Below are 17416 nucleotides of genomic sequence, written 5' to 3' on the forward strand. Positions count from 1 at the left end.
AAGCTGAAATCTTCGCCATTTGTGTTCGACAGGCCAATAAAACTTTGACCAGGGACTCAGACTTTCAGAATTCAAGAATAGATTGAAGAAACGCTCTTTGTTACTGACTTAAGTGAAGCTGTTAGAAGTCTAAGAAAATACTTCTTTAACCATCGCTAAACCTTCGCCGAATTCTTTTCAATTCTTGTAAATTGATACACTATTGCCAAATTTCCGAACATTCCGAAGCAGTCGAAGAAAGTTTTATATATTTTTCTTGGAGGTCTTAAGGTATCTTTAGAGCATTTGGTCATATTGCAACAAAGATTTCCTAACTTTATTTATAGTCTGATGTATTACAGAGATGAAAAAATGAATTTATGATACCAACTTTCATGGAGGTGTTTTTTTTTAAATTTAGTTGAATATTTTATAAATAATTCGATCATCAAATAAAAATCGTTTATGAGTTATTGTTAGACTCTCTGATGAAAATATGACCAAACGACGTTCTACAATAAAATAAGCTCAGTCTTTTGTAAATGTTAAAGATTAAAGACTTCATATGTTTTGTGCTTCTGCTCGGGTCAGATCTGATAATAAAAAAGTTGGGTTTTATATGTCGCAAAAACTTTTGACTTTATGTAAGGTTTCTATTCATACGCAATATTTAGGTAATTTTTGAACGCAAAACAAAAGATTTATGGACAATGGTTTAAAAATATACCATATGTCGCTCTCCTAAATCTTCGATGTGCATAATTTAAAATTTGGCGGTAAGTTGAATTTATTTTCTGGACACGAATTTTTGAATTTAAAAAATCTGCTGCTTAACAAAATAAGTGTAAAAATCATAAGAAAATATAAAAGAACCAAATATAAAATTCCTCCCACCGTTAAAATTGCATTATTCGCGGTAAGTCGGGAACTGACTGTACGTTGCAGTTAGTAGTTAGTAGGTACCGTCAACTTGTTTCCAAAACGCATACATACTAGCAAACAGTTTTGGATATTTTAAACTACTGAGTTTAATGGTTCGATGCAAAGATTTGTAATAATTTAGGTGAAAATGCTACAATAGTGAGTTTGTAACGTTTGCAGTTTAGAAAGGGCTTATTGTAGTTAGTATCCTTTTACTTTCGTGAACTTTATGGTGGCATTTTTTAAACAACACTTTCAAAATTTTTAAAACTTATCACAAAAAAAAAGAGAAACCATAGCAGAGAACTCTCTAGCAATAAAGGAACGCACAGAAACATATCCAAACATACTCGGTTCGAAAAGGAGCTTATCACTCATTCAAAAAAAAAAAAATAGAAGCTTCAGATAGTAAAACAAACAAACAAAAGATAAATCATTTGTAACGCATCGGCAAGGCTACGTGCGATAATGTTTGCAGTTGCAGTTTTTGGGAAGCTAAACGTTCATGTGCACTCGGGGGAACGTTCGACACGTGATAACAGAAAGTTGGAAAAGTGAAATGTGACTTATGTGCGAGCGAAATCTCCTAAAGAAAAGCAGGGAAAAGGAAGCCGGGCGGAGGATTGCTGCAGTTTAGCAAATAGCATGCAAACTCAGTGTCAGTGTACGTGCTGTGGTGGGTGGAGGGTACTCATTAAACAATAACTACTAACATTCTACACACGGTCGATGATCGATAACGTATGGCGAGCAATAATGGGTGAAACGCAACAGACACAACACACACACGCACACTCATTAATAACAGTTTTAAACCCGACCCGGCCGGTAGACGGATGCGGTATGGAATGGTACGGAATTGAAGTAGGAACAGGACATCGACACACAAACACACACACAATTATAGACTAAACTGTTTAACGGCATGAATGGTGAACGAATGCATCCTGTATCGAACGGTCGAAACCAAAGTGACAATGAATGGAGCGTAGGTTGTGTTATAATCGGCCGACACACGTTGTGCGACGCTTTCAGTTTCGATTAATCTTCGCGATGCAATCTTGCTGATAAGTGGTAACAAATCGGTGTTCGCTGCAACCCCTTATTTGCATGGCATTATTAATTTAATATCGGTGTAATACTTCATTGAGCGGCAATCAGAAGTTATCAGCAATAAAAGTGTCTAATAAATATAATAAAATTATTAGCTAATATCTAAACAACACTATAGCCCCTCGTTATACTTTTAGGTAGTTGATTGTAATATGATTTATAAAATTATCATTCGTTGTTATGTAGAGCTCTGTGATTCAGTTAATGTCGATAGCTGATAACCACTGTTATGCTATTGTAATCTAGAAAAATTATAAAAATCCTCCACCTAAAAAACGACGTAAAATGGGTTTTATATCGGTAAAAATAGGTATTTTCAAGGGTTAACCGTTTTAATCATAGTAGCAATACGGCAAGGCTTTCATATAATTTCGGTTTATATATGTTTTATGTCTTAGTGCTTCGCTTGGATAAATAATCCTCAAACAAGCAAGGATTTACGCAGAAAAGAAGAAACACCTCAAACGCTTAAATCCATCGCTCAAATCCTTCGCAATATGTGTATCAAACTCCTTCAATCAATGACCGATTGTTATGAGAAAAACAATAAACCCACAGCAAATTATCATGAATCAGCGCAAATAAACATAAATACTTGCAAAGTATGTTTTAACAACGGGATGCAAAATCAACGATAATCTCCATCCAATAAAATAGATCAGTAAGCAGCCAATCAACTCAAATCAAACCATAAAATAAAAAAATAAAAATTCTGAAGTAGCTCACATACGAAAGTCACCTTAGTACATATGCTGACTAAAGTGTAAAGAAGGTCAGAACTAGTCGAACGTGTCTTTTCGAGGTAATATAAGGTGATATAAGCAGTATGGTAGTAGGACAAAAAAAAAACCAACGACTAGCTTCAGATATATTGGCCGGAAAAGCATAAGAGTAAAGGAAGTAGTAGTAGTAGTAGTAGTAGTAGTAGTAGAAGCAAGGTAGTTGCAGTAACAGCGTGAGAAGAAGTGGATTGATGGCGCTACCTTCTGATAGATCGAGTACAGGGTCGGTAGCACCTGGTAGCCCCACTGCGACTGTGACGCATACTTTTCCGTGGTGACCTGCGTCTGAAGGGATTGCTGTTGGGACTGTTGCTCCTGTTGCTGTTGCTGCTGTTGTCGCTGTTTCTGGAGCATCAACTGCTGCTGCTGCTGCAACTGGCGCTGCTGCTGGAGTAGCTTCTGCTGTTGTTGATGCTGCAGCGGTCGCCGTTGTTGCCAGGGATTGTTGGGTCGTGAATTGGAAGGATGATTCAGAAAACCGTTACGTTCATTGTTTGCAAAGCGGGCGCTGTCGGTGCGTGTGACATGTGGCCGATCGAACCAAGCGGGTAGATCGGGTGGTGAGCGACGCATTAGATTTAATGTCCCGGCAATCGGTCGCCTCGAATCCGACGGAGGGTGCTGATTTTGATCAAGCAACGCACTGACATCAACCGTCGCCCGAATTCGACGTTCGGCGTCCTTCAACTGACTTCTGCTGGGCACACTGAACGTGCTCGAAAAGGAGCCGTCAGACGATTCGCGATCGGTATTGATACCGTGCGATGCAAGCGTCTGCTGCTCATCCCATGCAGTTCCCACTTTTGCTACCTTTCTCGGATACCAGCCGTTTAGATAGGGCTGTGCACGCTGCACAGGTTCAGCAGTTTGTGGCGTTTGGTGTGATGTTGAGGATGATGGTGATCATGAGGATGAACGTAGTAGATGATGGTGTTGATGAGAATGGTTGGCGTTTGATGGTTCGAAGCGCGCGTTAGTAACACGGGTAGATAGAGAGATAGTTAATGTTTCTTTTGTTATCCTTTCATAGCGGCAGCAGTGTGTGAGAGAGTTTGTGAGGCAAAGTGGTACGAAAAAAGGTGTTTTGTGTGAATCCGAATGATAGCCCTACGTACAGACAACATCGATGGCAAAAGGACAGTGTTACAGGGAAAACTCCCTTCTTATATGTAATCTCCCATAAGGAGATACGATGGCGCATTCATTATTGCGTGTAGTGATGGAGCGTGTATCCGTGGCAGAGTGTAAGTTATCTATTGGTTGTAAAACACTTTAAGACGTGATTGGCAAAGCACTGAGTGTGTTGGTGTGTGAGTGTGATCTAGTGGCGTTTGAGCAAGCGGTAGTAAGGATCATGAATGTGTTCTTTTCTTGATTGACTTCTGTGTTTTAGAGAACTTTTAGCATAATTTACATTTTTAATCAAACAAAAACAGTTCAACACAATTTTTAAAATACATCAAGTAAATAATTTTTGTCGCCGTCAAAATAAGTTAAATAAACCACAGATAATCGATCAACTTGTTCCATCGATTGCATTGTTGATTCAGATTGCATCGAAATAAAATTATTTCCACGGTGTGATGTGTGTAAGCAATGTGTGGATAAATCGATAAAAAAATGTAAATCAATTTAACCGGCTAACAAAACAAAACAAAAACATAACCTCAGCCAACGGAAGAAACTGAAACGGTCTTTGCTGTACATTCGGATTTGTCCCTGTTTGTGTTCGGCATGTGGGAAATACTGATCTGCTTGCACTGTGTCTTTGTTGTTTTACTCTTGGAAGTTGCAACTAAATACACTCAATACTTGTGATGGTAGGTTAGTGTGCCGAATTTAGTGTAAGTTCAGTGTTTCCGGGGAAGGTATAACTAGACAATCGGACACCGGAACCAGCTGCCAACGGGGGCTGACTGGGTTCTAATGCAATTGCGCACAAGAAGTTGTGAAAGGATTTTGTATTTGCTCCTGTGTCATGGTCGTACTCTTCGGTGTTTTAAAATTGACAAACGAAATTACCTTCTTGTTGTACGTGTAGTAGTTGAAAGTTTTCAGATATGTGCCTAGCGATAGGATGTTGCACTTCGGACACAGGTCCTGAGATTTCCGGAACATAAGCTCGAGGATGTACAGAAAGTCCTCGGCGACGTAGTGATCCTCCTCTAGAAACACGACCATACCTGAAAGCAAACAACCGAGCACAAGAGACGAACGTGGTATAAGTGAAACGTGCTGTGGGGCTAAGTTGAGGGTTTTCTTTCTCTCTCTCTTTCTCTCTCTCTCTCGCTTTCTGTTTGTCCACCTACCCGTATGGTACTTGGTGACTTCCAGCTGGTCAAACACACGGTTTGCCTTCCACCACCAGTGGTGTTTGGTTTGTGTGAACTTTGCCTCTCGGTAGTGACCGTACAGGTCGGGATGGAGTGCATTGTTGCACTTCCGCAGCAGTGCCCTGTGGGTAAAGGGCATTGAAAGCAAACCATGAGACAATGGCGGAACTGAAGCATCTCTCAGCGCCAGGACACTTACTGTTCTTTTTTAATATCCCTCGGGCAGTCGCCGGGGTCAGCACCGGGGAACTCGTTCGGGTGCGTTTGTATCGAGAAAGGATAGAAAATCTAGCAGAGCAGTAATACGGAAAGGGAAAGAGGGATGATGTGCATGGAGCGTGTGGTTTGTAAAAAAAAATGGATACAATGCAATCAATTTATGGGCTGGATTAACACGCCAGTATTGAGCCGGCGGTTACGGACGGTGAAGGGCACACGTACCTGCATTACTTTACAAAAGTCTATACTCTGTACCAGATCGTTGATATCATCGTCGTAGTGATCGTGTGAGAAAACAAGCAAAGTGCGCGAAATGTCTCTCGCTTGGGCCAAGCTTACAATTAAGTGCCGTAAGTATGTTATTCTTTTGTGTACCTGCGTAACAAGAAGACAGAACGGAAAGGAATGGTTAGTATTGTGCATTTGGCTGGTCCTAAGAAATGTTGCGCTAAAATATTGATTGAAGAAATATCATATGTTGTAGAGTCAACAATTCAGAATTTGTTCTGAAGTATTTCAGTACATGGTGCTAAATAAAATTGTACTGAAGCGCACAGGATTTCGATTTATTCATAAAGAACCGCAGGGCCGTATTGCTGAAGATTATTAGTTAGTGTGATCAAAACTATTAGTGCATATTATGCCAACTTATGACAACGAAACAATAAAAAGTCGAAATAGATGTCGGCATCACTTGCAGGGCCTATATTCAGGATACTTAATACAATCAGATCATCTTCAATTTTTTAACTGGAGACTAACGCAGATGTTGCTACTTATATCGCTTATCGTAAAAAAATCTGTGCTTATTAGAGCTAGATCGAAGAACATATTGCAGAAGTTGAAAAGTCACAATATCTGGAACATCAAATGCTGCCTTCAGTTTCAGTGCTTAAAGTAGTGAACTTATACTCATAAATAGAATTTTAATGCTGACGTGTTTCTTATGACAATTTGTCACAGACTTCAAAAGGATCCTCTCCCAAAACCTTTATTGATGGTGGAGGCTTCTCAAATATTTTACCAACATGGATAAACATTTAGTGAACAGCACCCCAGGCAAGACCGGTTCAAATCCCATGCAAACAGCTTCCCCGCATGCAGAATTTTATTTCCAATAATAAATCAAAAGTTGATTTTTCGACATTCATCTCACCAAATGCCCATAGTACAATGGTGTGATAACAAAATTGAAGGGTTAAATAAATATAGGAATGTTAATAAGATTTATATTCATTGTAAAGATACAAATGCAGCATAAGCTCTATATTACATTTTCCTCTTAAAATACCCGGTTTCTGATATGAAATATGATAAAGTTTTGCGATATTGATTAAATTGAAATAGCTCACAATTTACCACCCTATACATTGACACACATACACATCTGCTTAAAAAACTTTAAGTTTGAATTTATTAGCTTGTGCTTTCTATCAGTAATTAAAAGTAAACATTCCTGCTATCATCCAACCGGCTGGCATTCTGGTGGTGCCTGTCGCTAGTAGAACGATTTACGTGCAAAGTACAGAATGTTCACCATGAATGTTGCCTAACTAAGCTCGTTTTGACCAACCGTTTCCACACGGTACGGTACGTGATTGTTGCAGCACAATCTCAGTGCGAAGCTATTGAGTTATAACGAAGTTAGCTCGTTCCGACGAAGACCACGTGCGCCACTCCGATGGAGGCGCCTGGTTATTGTCGTCCCGACATTTGGGCAAACGCTGCGAAGGAGGTAACAGCACGATCCCCACGTGCGTAATGATAGTTAATAATTATTGCCGCTTGGTTGTCAGTTTAATGGAGAAATAAATGAGTCCCCGTTTCGAAAGCAAAAGACTAGGTGTAATATCACCGCCGGAACGAAGTACTCTCGACGGCACGAAATCTACTATTGCACCATCGGTCAGCGCCATAGATAGTGTTTCTCAATTACTTTCCCAATGATCGGTGGTACTTTCAAAGAGAAATTATTACATTATTACGAAAATTTTGCCTCTCTTGGGAATTATGTTGTGCGATTGGAGTGTTTCGGAATAAAGTGTTCATTCAAAAATGTGTCCTGCTAGCATAATGCTAAACTAGAACCTTACAATATAAGGAAAGTAGTTACGAATCACGGCGAAAAAACGAATCACATCTATATCTAAGAAGTTAAAGGCGGATAATGTTTTAATCGCGAAAAATCCTCACCCTGTTCAAGAAACGGATCCAGTACGAAAGCGAAAAATTTTAAAAAGCGTTCCCTCCAGCCGGTGTGATGATAATCCACGCTGTAGTATGAAAGAGTAACCTTTCGCAATCATCCACACAGCAAAGTATGGGACAGGGTTTTTAATCCCGAATAATTTGCTTCGGTTCCCGCACAAAAGAGTCAGCAAAAGTCACGCCCGAAGTGTGTTGTTTTTGTGCTGCTTTTCCCTCAAAAAAAAAAGTCTTCATGACTTAGGGATATTCTTTGTTTCTCGCCGTTCGTTCCAGTGGCTTGCAATTTAAAAGCCACGAATCGATGCATGCTCTACTGGCCGTAGGGTACTCCAGCGTGAGGCTAAGACAAAAAAAAAAAAACAACAAGAACCTCGTGGAAAGCTAAAACGACCGAAAGAAAATCACTTCCGGCTTGGCGTATTATGATAGGGAATTTTGCAGCTTAACCTACCGCAAAAATCACGGCCGCTTGGCCTCAATCGGCAACGAGTACGAGTGCGACTTTAATGGTAAGGAACAGAAGAACGAATAGGACTCGGGTGTTTTGCTGACAAAAGGAATTTGATTTGCATTCAACTAATTATTACCGCCGTGGGAAGCAATTCTTAGCTTTTGCGATAACGACGAAAACCATCACGACTCCTAAAAGAAAAAAAAAACAGGAATAAACCATAAAAAGTGATAGGACACGGTAGAAAATGGATTATATTTGCGAAAACTATTTTTTGTAATAAAACCAGAATCGGGGGTGAATTAAAAAGGTGCCCATAATAGACAGTCCTGAATGTTGATGTTCCGATCAATCCCTAACGCACTCGTATTCTTTTTGGAACCAAATCCTGACCTATTATAACGTCACCAGTATTAAGCAACACAAGCGGTAAACTTTCGATTGTTAGGTCCCGCTTCTTTCCCGTGTTGTTGGCCGTGTTGTGACCCTCCGGTTGGACGCAAACTTCCCCAAAAATCGAAAGCAATATACGGGTAGAAATAGGGACCTTCCCCAAGGGAAGGCGAGATTGTGAAAACATGAAACGGACATATTTAGGACGTCCGGAATTATAATAGCTACCACCACATCACCCCGGAGAACACCGGCATGACATCGCGGAGAACGGGTATGTTGCAGCACGGGGATATTCATCGTGAAAGGCATAACGAGCCTTTCGCCCCGTACAGGCTCCCATTTGGTGCTGGTCGTAAACCAAACGAACGGTTATTATTGAAAAAGCGACTATCGAAGTTTTGGTAGAAACCCGTCCGTAGAAAATCGCTCCGTTCAGGTGCGCGGATTCTAGCAGAAAAAATCGAGCTATTGTGGAGCGCTGGTAGGCCGAAACGGTTCGAGCTGCTGAATCGATTTCATTCCGGGCTTAGCGTTTCGAGCGATCGGAACGGGTTACGGTTCGGTGCAGGTGGAAGCTTACGGTTTATAAGTGATTTCTCTGGAGAGACTCACATCGATTAATTGGCGTTCGAAAGCGACGGTTCGGGCAAGAAAATTATAACAGCCTCCAGCTGGTGCACCAGATAGTGTAATGAATGTGATTAAATTCAAACTTCCGGTTAGCTTTGAGCCCAAGTGCAAGGCATACCGTAGTCGGCGAAGGTCAGTTATATGGCAGCGGGTAACGTTGGTGTGCGGTAACATGTGAAGGGAATTACAGTAAAAGTATTTGAATACCTCAAACTGTATCCATATGATAGTGTACCATTAAACAATGGCCACCTTACCTAGGCTGATATCATCAAATGAATTGATTGAGCATCGGATATTGTGCGGTTGGGTTGCAGTTGTTCACAATTGAATGAAGTCGCCCGAGAAGCCACACTTTTGGGTTTAATTAAATGGAACAGCATTTGAGTTTGAGATTATCCCAAACGGGATACAATATAGGTGAGGTTAATGTTTTGTTCATGATACGGTTAACAACTCTTACTTCATGGGTGTACATTTGGTACATTTTATGTAAAATAAAACAACTCGCAGCATTCAGGTACGCGACCTTGACATTATCGCAACTCCTGACACCCTTGCTGCGGCTAATTTCCTCCTTTCAAACCTCTGACTGGTGTCGGAAGGTGCCCAAACAAATGGGGAAATCCCTAAGGCTTGTACATGTGCATGTGCATGCATAAAGTGAACCAATTATGGAAGTTATTCACCCTATGGGTTTTGCTAATGCTTTGGAAGTGTAGGGAACCGTGAACGGAAGAATTATTTAGTTTCCTGCCAAGAGGACCGCGACGTCAACGGTGACGTTCAGTGTGCATCGGTCAGGACCGTCACCGGCGTTGATGCAAAATAATGCACAGGAAGTGGTACCCATCTTATCTTCTATCGTTACATGCACCTCTTCTATTATCAGAATTCCTCGCAGCGCTCATACTACACCGGACACACTGTTCAGCCTGTGCGAGCTAGCACTCCGGAAGTTGCTGGGTGGCGGAGTACCGCGCAGAAAGTTCTGGCCAACCGTACTGGTAAGCAGCGAGCAGCAATTTGACCTAGTGTCAGCTATTGTTTTCCAACCGGTCTCCCGTGCCCGGACGGGGACGTCCGGGAATACATCCCTGGCACGTTTCCTGGCCTAATTGATTGCTTTGAGCGGATGTCAGTATCCGAATGAATTTCCACTCTTTCTTCGATAGTCTTTGCTGCCAGGGACCGAGTCACGCCGACTCGGTGTGCGGCACCAGCTGGAGTGCCCACAGGATTTCAACATCCATCTCAGGTCCAGCGTAAACTATGCCAATCACTGGAGTCTGCTGACGGAATCGTTACGCCACGAACCGCGCTGGCCACGGATACGCATCGGTGATCCGGCTCGCAACCGGATTACACGCCTCCACCAGGACTACCCATCGCAGCACATCTGGCAGATCCGACCGTACGACATGCTGACCAGTGCATTTATCGTTCGCACGGCAGCCAAAATAGCGTCCCTAGAACAGCAGCGCTCCCAGGGCAGGTTTAGAAGCGGGCGAACGCTTTCCTCTCTAACCGCGACCACCATCACCACCGCGACTACCTCCTCTTCCGGACGGCGGCTGAGTCGGGAACGATCGATCGATGTGCCGGACAGTGACCAGGATGACCAGCAGCGAGTGCAGCAGCTACAGCGGCAACAGCTAATGGTAATCGGCAAACGCACGACCGGAAGTTACGAGCTACGGCTGAATAGCAGCGCATCAGTTAAAACCTCCAGACGGAAGAGACCCACGCGCTAAAGGATAAAACACTCCCATCCCGCGTAACATAGTTTTGTGTCGGCCGCACTTACCTGCACTACTATTATCACAGAATCATTTTGTAATGGACCGTAGATGTCCTCGTTGAGAACAGTCTGCAGGTCATTATAGCGGTGTATCATGCGCAGGATGTCGCTAATGTTGGCCGTCCGGGTCCCCTCGCCTCCAAAGTGTGTACCATTTTGACCTGCAAAGTGAGAATAAAGATTAGCAGTTAGCAGGAGGTCGGATAAAGAATGTTTAAAAAGTTATTCAAAATCCTTATTTGAATATCTTTTGGTAAGTATCTTTATTTCTTCAAGGTTTTTTGTGAAGCAGAAAGATCTTAGCCATTTCTGTCCTCCTTAGCTTTTTGTGAGTTCCTGTGTGTTGCGTCGAGGGACAAGTCAGAATGTGCTCTACTCCACACGGAAAATGTGTGAATCCAAATGAAGCAGAAAGCCTAGCATCGCATCTTATATTAAAATCCATCTCGACTAGATAAAAACCTTGTTGTATCTCTCCTTAATGATATACGAAATCAACAGCCAAAGAACTGTTTCCCGTATCTAAAACCCACATTTATAATTCGTCGAGGCGTGCTCCAATTTGACGAGAAATCAATTCCATCAGCCAAGGGGCCAAACAGAGTGAATAAATAGAACGCAGAGCAAACAAAAAAAAAAAACATCATTCAGTGTTTAAAAAAACGCCCGCAAACACGTTTTCCTCAAAAGTGACACTTTTCGTGCCGCGAGTACCGAATGACCTGCTTTGTCGGGTAGGAGGGATATGATTTTAGCAATCGCTTGAAGGCTGCATTTTTGCGCGTACCTAACATTATCGAGTGCTTTGCCATGCCGTTACAGTCCTTTTTAAAGTTTTGCTCTTTCCAGCATAAAATCCCAAAATGGTAGCACAACCAAGCGGTGAGGGAAGCCAACCCAACAAAAAGCGCCCAAAATTCAGTTTCCATTCCATTATGCAACTTGCAGCCAAGCACGAACCATTTTGTTGCTGAGGGGTAGTCTCAAAAGTTTTAGCAGCATCGTAAAAGCAGTTCCGGGGGCATTTTTTTTTGCACAGAAATAACAGCTACAAAAGAAACGGAAGAATATTTTAAGCCCACAGTTTGCAATATGCTTCCTTCGGGTGACGTTCTGCATCAATGAATACGTAAGAATGAGATTCTGTTTGAGCTTCTACATCAGATTTTGCATTGTTTTCTGGCGTCTGATGTTCAGTATAAAGTTCTGCTGGGCTTTAAAGAAACCTTCAAACTGTTTTATATGGAAGATAAGCGTTACCGTTTATCGTAAACTATATCACTACAGTCTTAGTCATGGCCAAGGCTTCAAACATCAATCGTTCAAACTCGGTACAGGAGGTTCACAATTAATATGTTTTACAAGTGCCGCTAAAGCTCACTAGTTCGCCAGACTTTAAGGTGCTTTCCGATGGTAATTGAGTTACTGAAGGATGTTTAATATTTCACAGCATGCAACCGGTACGCCATTCGAACTTATTGGCCCGAAATTATTCATAACCCCACCACCTAGAGCCGGGTCGAAAAACTAACTCGTCAGAGTGTTTCCAAGCTTCCAACACCACCGTTGTTGACAGGAACGGCACCATAAAAGTTTACGTTATTCCATTAATATTAGTTAGTTACAGGACAGGTAGTCCTGCTTCATCCGGGTGGAGCAAATGAACAGGCCGGGTGGGAGGCAGACTAGGCAATGAATGATAAATGATTCATCAACAATCAACGATCAACAGTTCTTTTTGCTTTGACAACAAGTTGAAAGCTAGATAGTAAGCGTTCTTTGCATCAAAGACAACTCGTGAGCTTTGCCACAGGTTTACTGTAAGATTAACTGTGCAGTAACGAACGCTCGAAGGCAACCCTTTCTAAGCGGTGTTAAATTCTTTCTCAAACATTCTCGACCATAGAATCCTTGTAGTGGGAAAGTCGCTCTTACCGTGCGTGGAGTTGCGAGGTTTTCCGGTCAAATATTTATGAAATACCGGCGGCACCATCTGCAGGATCGCTGCCGTGGAATAGTTGGTACTGTCGCTGGATCCACTATCGGAGGAGTCTATGGGAAAGGGGAAGAGAGCAAAGGAGCGAGGGTTGTCATTTGGTAAGACGAAATACCAGCGTTACGCGACTCCTGGCAGTTGGATACTTACCATAGTTTATCACATGAAACTGCAGGAACGCGAACAGGATGAATACAATTATGGCAGAACGAATGTACAGCGTGTGTCTTCTACGGGACAGTGCGCCAGTGTTCGGTAATGCGATTGGTATTCGTCGACCTGTGGATGGAAGAGAAACGGTATCAAATATTATTAAGAAGGATGTGGAGCATGTTTGGGGCGTTAGAAAGTGTGTCATAGTGTCATTGAGTATGTGTGGCCTATTATCTGCTAATCTAAAATAGCATCTACTGATCTAAGTTTTCGAAGTTTTACGAATAGTTCAGGATTCGTGCAGCTTGTCTAATTCAAGCGTATCCAAACTTTTCGATGCTTGGGTCGCAAAACTCAAACGATGGAGGCAGTGACCAATGAGGGCTAGGTGTTGAAATATTTCGCATAGAATTTCGAGTAATGAGAGAAAATTAGGAATTATATTTTGGATTAAGGATGGTCTAACAAATAATCTTTGATATGCATTGAATTAGGCACGGCATGAATGGTGTGTATATATTTTTTTAAGGAAAAATATACCAAAATCAGCAAAGGCTTCAAGGCTTATCAAGTTTGGTTTCTTGAAAGCCGATTTTTTAATATTATCGAAGAGAACATGAATAATTAAATGTGTCATTCATGAAACTTAATGTTCAGCTCTCTTCACCAATTATGAAATGGAGCAAAACATCAGATTGCATACATTAAGGCTGAATCTGTCCAATTCACCTCGGCGGGCAACAATTCACAACAGCACATAATCAACTTAACGAATCATTCAAATATTAAATACGAAAAGCGTTCCGCACACTGCAAGCAGCAGCAAACGCATAAGTACAATAACTCTCAGCCCCTACAGTCACTCTACAGACACATTTAATTCGGTGAACTTCCACCCTTGCCTTGTCACCAAGTCGCGTGTTTGTTTGTCGATTCGCTTCGGAAAGTTGAGCCGTGAAATGGAACCAATTTTTCCCAAACCATAACACATCCGGGCGGCGGGTCCTGCTGCAAATGTCATGCAAAGTTTATTGTTGATGTTTCGAATATAATTATTATCGAAGGATGGAAACAATGTGTGTGTTCGTTGGAAATTTTAATCTCCCATGGGGGAAAACTTTTCGGCACATTCTCGGAAAACTCACGCCACGAAACGGATGCCAAACCAATGGTGACAGACAGTATGCTTTTCGTTACGCTGGGACGGAGGTCTAGCGAACTGGTGCGGCGTTATGTTTAAATTTGTCTTATTTTCACAGCAGCGCGTTTTAATGCTTTCACTAAGCTGGCGTAGCACAAAAACAAAAAGTTTTAGAAAACAAAAAACAAACCCAAATATTTCGAACACAAAACACCACCAAAAATCAGCGACACTGACACCGCGGCAGAACGTTCGTTCGACAGATGATTGTTACCAGCGAACATGGGAAAAGTTTGGCAGCGAAAGTCCTTTTTTTGACAGGGATAATAGAACCCGCTTCCTGTAGCCCAAACGTTTGTGTGTGTGTGTTCCCTAAATACGATCAGAACAGAAAGCAAAAGTCATCATCCGGCGGTCTCGCACACCCACGACGCCGAAACCCCCATGAGGTCAAATTGGGTTGAACATGGTAGCGAATGTCACACATTTGTGTCGAAATTGTTTCGCACCAGTGGATTTTATCTTCTCTGGCATATTTAGTCCCACAGCGCCTTGTGAGTGGGTCGGTTCGCCGCGGGCATCACTGTCATCCCGTGAAGATCGGTTGTCGGTTGTGTGTGTGTGTGTGTGGTTTGGTTACTGCACGGTAAGGAGAAAGCATATTTTTCTCCTGCCGACCTGTGGAACGACAACCTCAACTGCGCCATTGAATCGGAAGTATCTTCATTGCTCGCATTTCCGTTACATAATTTTCCGTTCCAGTGTTGTGGGAATAAGGTTCGCAGCTGGCAGAACCAACGTCAACGGCTGAAGCCATTATACGTGCCCTTAACCTCTTTGTGAAATGCGCCGAAAATGAAATGGGCTCCACTAATAATGCACAAGAGTACTTTTTGATAGGGAAGTGAAAGCGTTCTACCACGACCAGGCTCGGAACGGTGTGCTATAGGGTGCAAAATTCTACCGCTTCTGGAAACCAATTTCCTCACAATCCTTCCGGAACGCTCACAATGGATATTCAAATTCATGTTCGCCTAATAAAAACTTCAAATGTCAGCTGTTGCATAATACTTCTTGTCCCATCGGCCCAAAACCCGGCACTGAGCACTGTTTCTGTGCGACAAATCGAATCATTTCTTTCTTTTCCGGCTCGGACTCGTTGGAAGCCCTTCATTCCATCCCGGCGGGGGCTTGCGGGTCGGATTCGGACTCGGTCACAGATCGTTCTGCGAAGGATGGTTGCGTTCTAGCGAAATTGCCGGACGTAAAACCACCATTTTGAAGCATCGTTTCGCGGTTGAGCGCATTTTCTTAATGCGGCTTTTCCAAAATTGGAGAGTTATTAACATCACCTGCGTTTATTGAATTGTATCTGTGCTTTTATGGTTGAGGGACCTGAAAGCGCCACCGAATAGGCCGTGCCGGAAACCGCGCTGAACGGTCCTTTTAGACTAGCAAATTGTATTGCAATACATTTTTCCATACCAAGCGGAACCAAGTGATTGTGAAGCAGGAATTGCTTCTCGTTTTCGTATGTTTTTTTTTGTCGCAGCAGAACGTGATTTATTTTCTTTTATTTCCTTTTTATCATTCATCGAAATTGTCTCTTGAAATAGGTAAACATATATATTTAATTGAATAAGTTGCTTAGCATCATATTGCAGTAACGTCTGCGTCAAGTAATATTTCCGGTAAACAACGAGCGTGATTGATAGCAATATTTTCTTGATATTGTGAACTTGTATCAATTTGGGACGGTCTGACGCCCGAGTTGATAACGGGACCGGTCCTCACACGGCAGGACCGGGGTTCAAATCCCATCCAAACCGCCTCCCCGTGCGTAGTGCTGATTACTTTACTACGGTTAAAATTAAGTGACAGAGAGCCAGAAGTGGTGACCGGTGGTTTTTTCATGAAATGACCAGCCCATCGGAGCCAGGCAAATCTAATGCGCTTCATGATAGTCAGCTCGTAGAGCTCGTCAATGTATCGGTACCTCCATTGCCCTTAGAAACAACCCTGGCCAAATATCCATCTGGGAATCTTGCTCTCGAACGTGGCTCGTAAGGTATTCGTCAGTTACGACATTCTGAATACTGGGACTATAAATGTTCTACACAGTTTCAGCCATGGTCGTCGCGACTGATATTTTTAGTTGATAAGTTTCCACTGACTCTAGAAAGCTCAGATAGCTTTAAACTACCCAAGAGTTTTTACTTTATCGTTTGCATTGCTTCAGCCAAACGGTGACCCGTTTTTTCTCAAGGATTATTATTCCTTTGCGCGAATTGAAGCTTATATCATGTAGTTGTGATATATCAACAGTTGTGATATTCGTCATTTCTGTTGGTCTACGAATTCATCAAGATGTGATCGAAGGTAGTTACGTGGATCAAATCCTGTCCGGAGCGCCTATTCCTTTGCAGGACTCATGGTCCTATCATATCAAAGTAGCCAGATTGATATTTGAGGCTGGCAAAGAGCATGATAATTTGAATCATTTAGTACATTTTTCGATGTATCTCATAGACATTCTTTCGCGTGATACCCGGTGTATCGCATTATATCATTCTTTCTTTAAATAATGTTTCTCTATATCGAATTTAACTTGTCACGTACCATAAATTGATAGTGTTCGTTATCCGTTCCTTCCAAGATGTATTGTGTGAACAAAAAACAAAAAAAAAAACCACCACAATCGTGATGTGTGTTAATTTCACTTACATCAACTACTAAATTATTCACGCTGCACGCATGTGCTACAAAAAATCACGACGACGGCAGCACACACATAAAGCATCTTTCTGTACATTTTATCCCGTTCGCACGACACAATTTATCTTCACAATTAAGTATTTGCTCAAGTTCGCGGACGGCAAACACACGTACCGGATTGTTTGCTTTCTTAATTTCCTGCGGTGAAGCTGATATATTGTTCGGCATTGCAGCCCACTTCATGGAGAAAGCTGACGTTAAATGCGTCCCCAGTGGGGACAGAGCGGCAGTGAACAAAACAGTTCACAAAGTAACGAAACACTGCGTTCGAGTGAAATCCTTCTCCGCGCACGGTGTAATAATTCGATTAAATGGATTAATTTTCCTGTAACCGGGGCTTGTGTACTAGAATCGCACAGTGGATGGATGCTGTTGCGAGCATGTTGCTGTGAGGCTAAGGATGAAGATCTTAGCGGGGAGTAATTTAACAAACATTTCATCTGTGAAAAACATCGCAACAAGTATCCGAGAGCATTACCGTTGGGCTAGTGTAGAAAACCCACAAATTACATGGAAAA

The 17416-nt window shown here is 42.2% G+C and overlaps 2 protein-coding genes across 12 annotated transcripts in view; one reads left to right on the forward strand and one right to left on the reverse strand.

Annotated features, from left to right (window-relative positions):
- Positions 1-17416, reverse strand: part of LOC118517621 (alpha-1,6-mannosyl-glycoprotein 2-beta-N-acetylglucosaminyltransferase) — a 44366-nt gene that overhangs the window by 1837 nt on the left and 25113 nt on the right. For 9 of the 11 annotated variants that reach the window (XM_036063925.1, XM_036063920.1, XM_036063919.1 and 6 more), the window contains exons 4-11: positions 12980-13108; positions 12769-12885; positions 10840-10994; positions 5570-5722; positions 5328-5416; positions 5105-5250; positions 4818-4978; positions 2997-3644 (exon numbers count right to left, since the gene is read on the reverse strand). In XM_036063925.1, the coding sequence (XP_035919818.1) occupies positions 2997-3644; positions 4818-4978; positions 5105-5250; positions 5328-5416; positions 5570-5722; positions 10840-10994; positions 12769-12885; positions 12980-13108 (1598 nt within the window). The remainder of the gene's footprint in view (positions 1-2996; positions 3645-4817; positions 4979-5104; positions 5251-5327; positions 5417-5569; positions 5723-10839; positions 10995-12768; positions 12886-12979; positions 13109-17416) is intronic. The other 2 variants (XM_036063926.1, XM_036063927.1) reach the window with 2 other exon arrangements.
- LOC118517624 lies at positions 8932-10982 on the forward strand. The gene is made up of 3 exons (XM_036063934.1): positions 8932-9164; positions 9925-10039; positions 10208-10982. Exons 1-3 carry the CDS (start codon positions 9094-9096, stop codon positions 10784-10786), a joined length of 765 nt encoding a protein of 254 aa, XP_035919827.1. The 5' UTR covers positions 8932-9093; the 3' UTR covers positions 10787-10982.

Source organism: Anopheles stephensi, chromosome 2, assembly GCF_013141755.1.
Source record: "Anopheles stephensi strain Indian chromosome 2, UCI_ANSTEP_V1.0, whole genome shotgun sequence".
Taxonomy (NCBI): Eukaryota; Metazoa; Arthropoda; class Insecta; order Diptera; family Culicidae; genus Anopheles; species Anopheles stephensi.

What these genes read in the sequence shown, in the direction of transcription:
- LOC118517624 (XM_036063934.1), top strand. Translation starts at nt 9,094, where the DNA reads ATGAATGTGATTAAATTCAAACTTCCGGTTAGCTTTGAGCCCAAGTGC. An exon ending in GCATACCGTAGTCGGCGAAG is followed by an intron (nt 9,165 to 9,924) that starts GTCAGTTATATG and finishes TTCTATTATCAG; the next exon opens with AATTCCTCGCAGCGCTCATA. An exon ending in AGTTCTGGCCAACCGTACTG is followed by an intron (nt 10,040 to 10,207) that starts GTAAGCAGCGAG and finishes TTTCTTCGATAG; the next exon opens with TCTTTGCTGCCAGGGACCGA.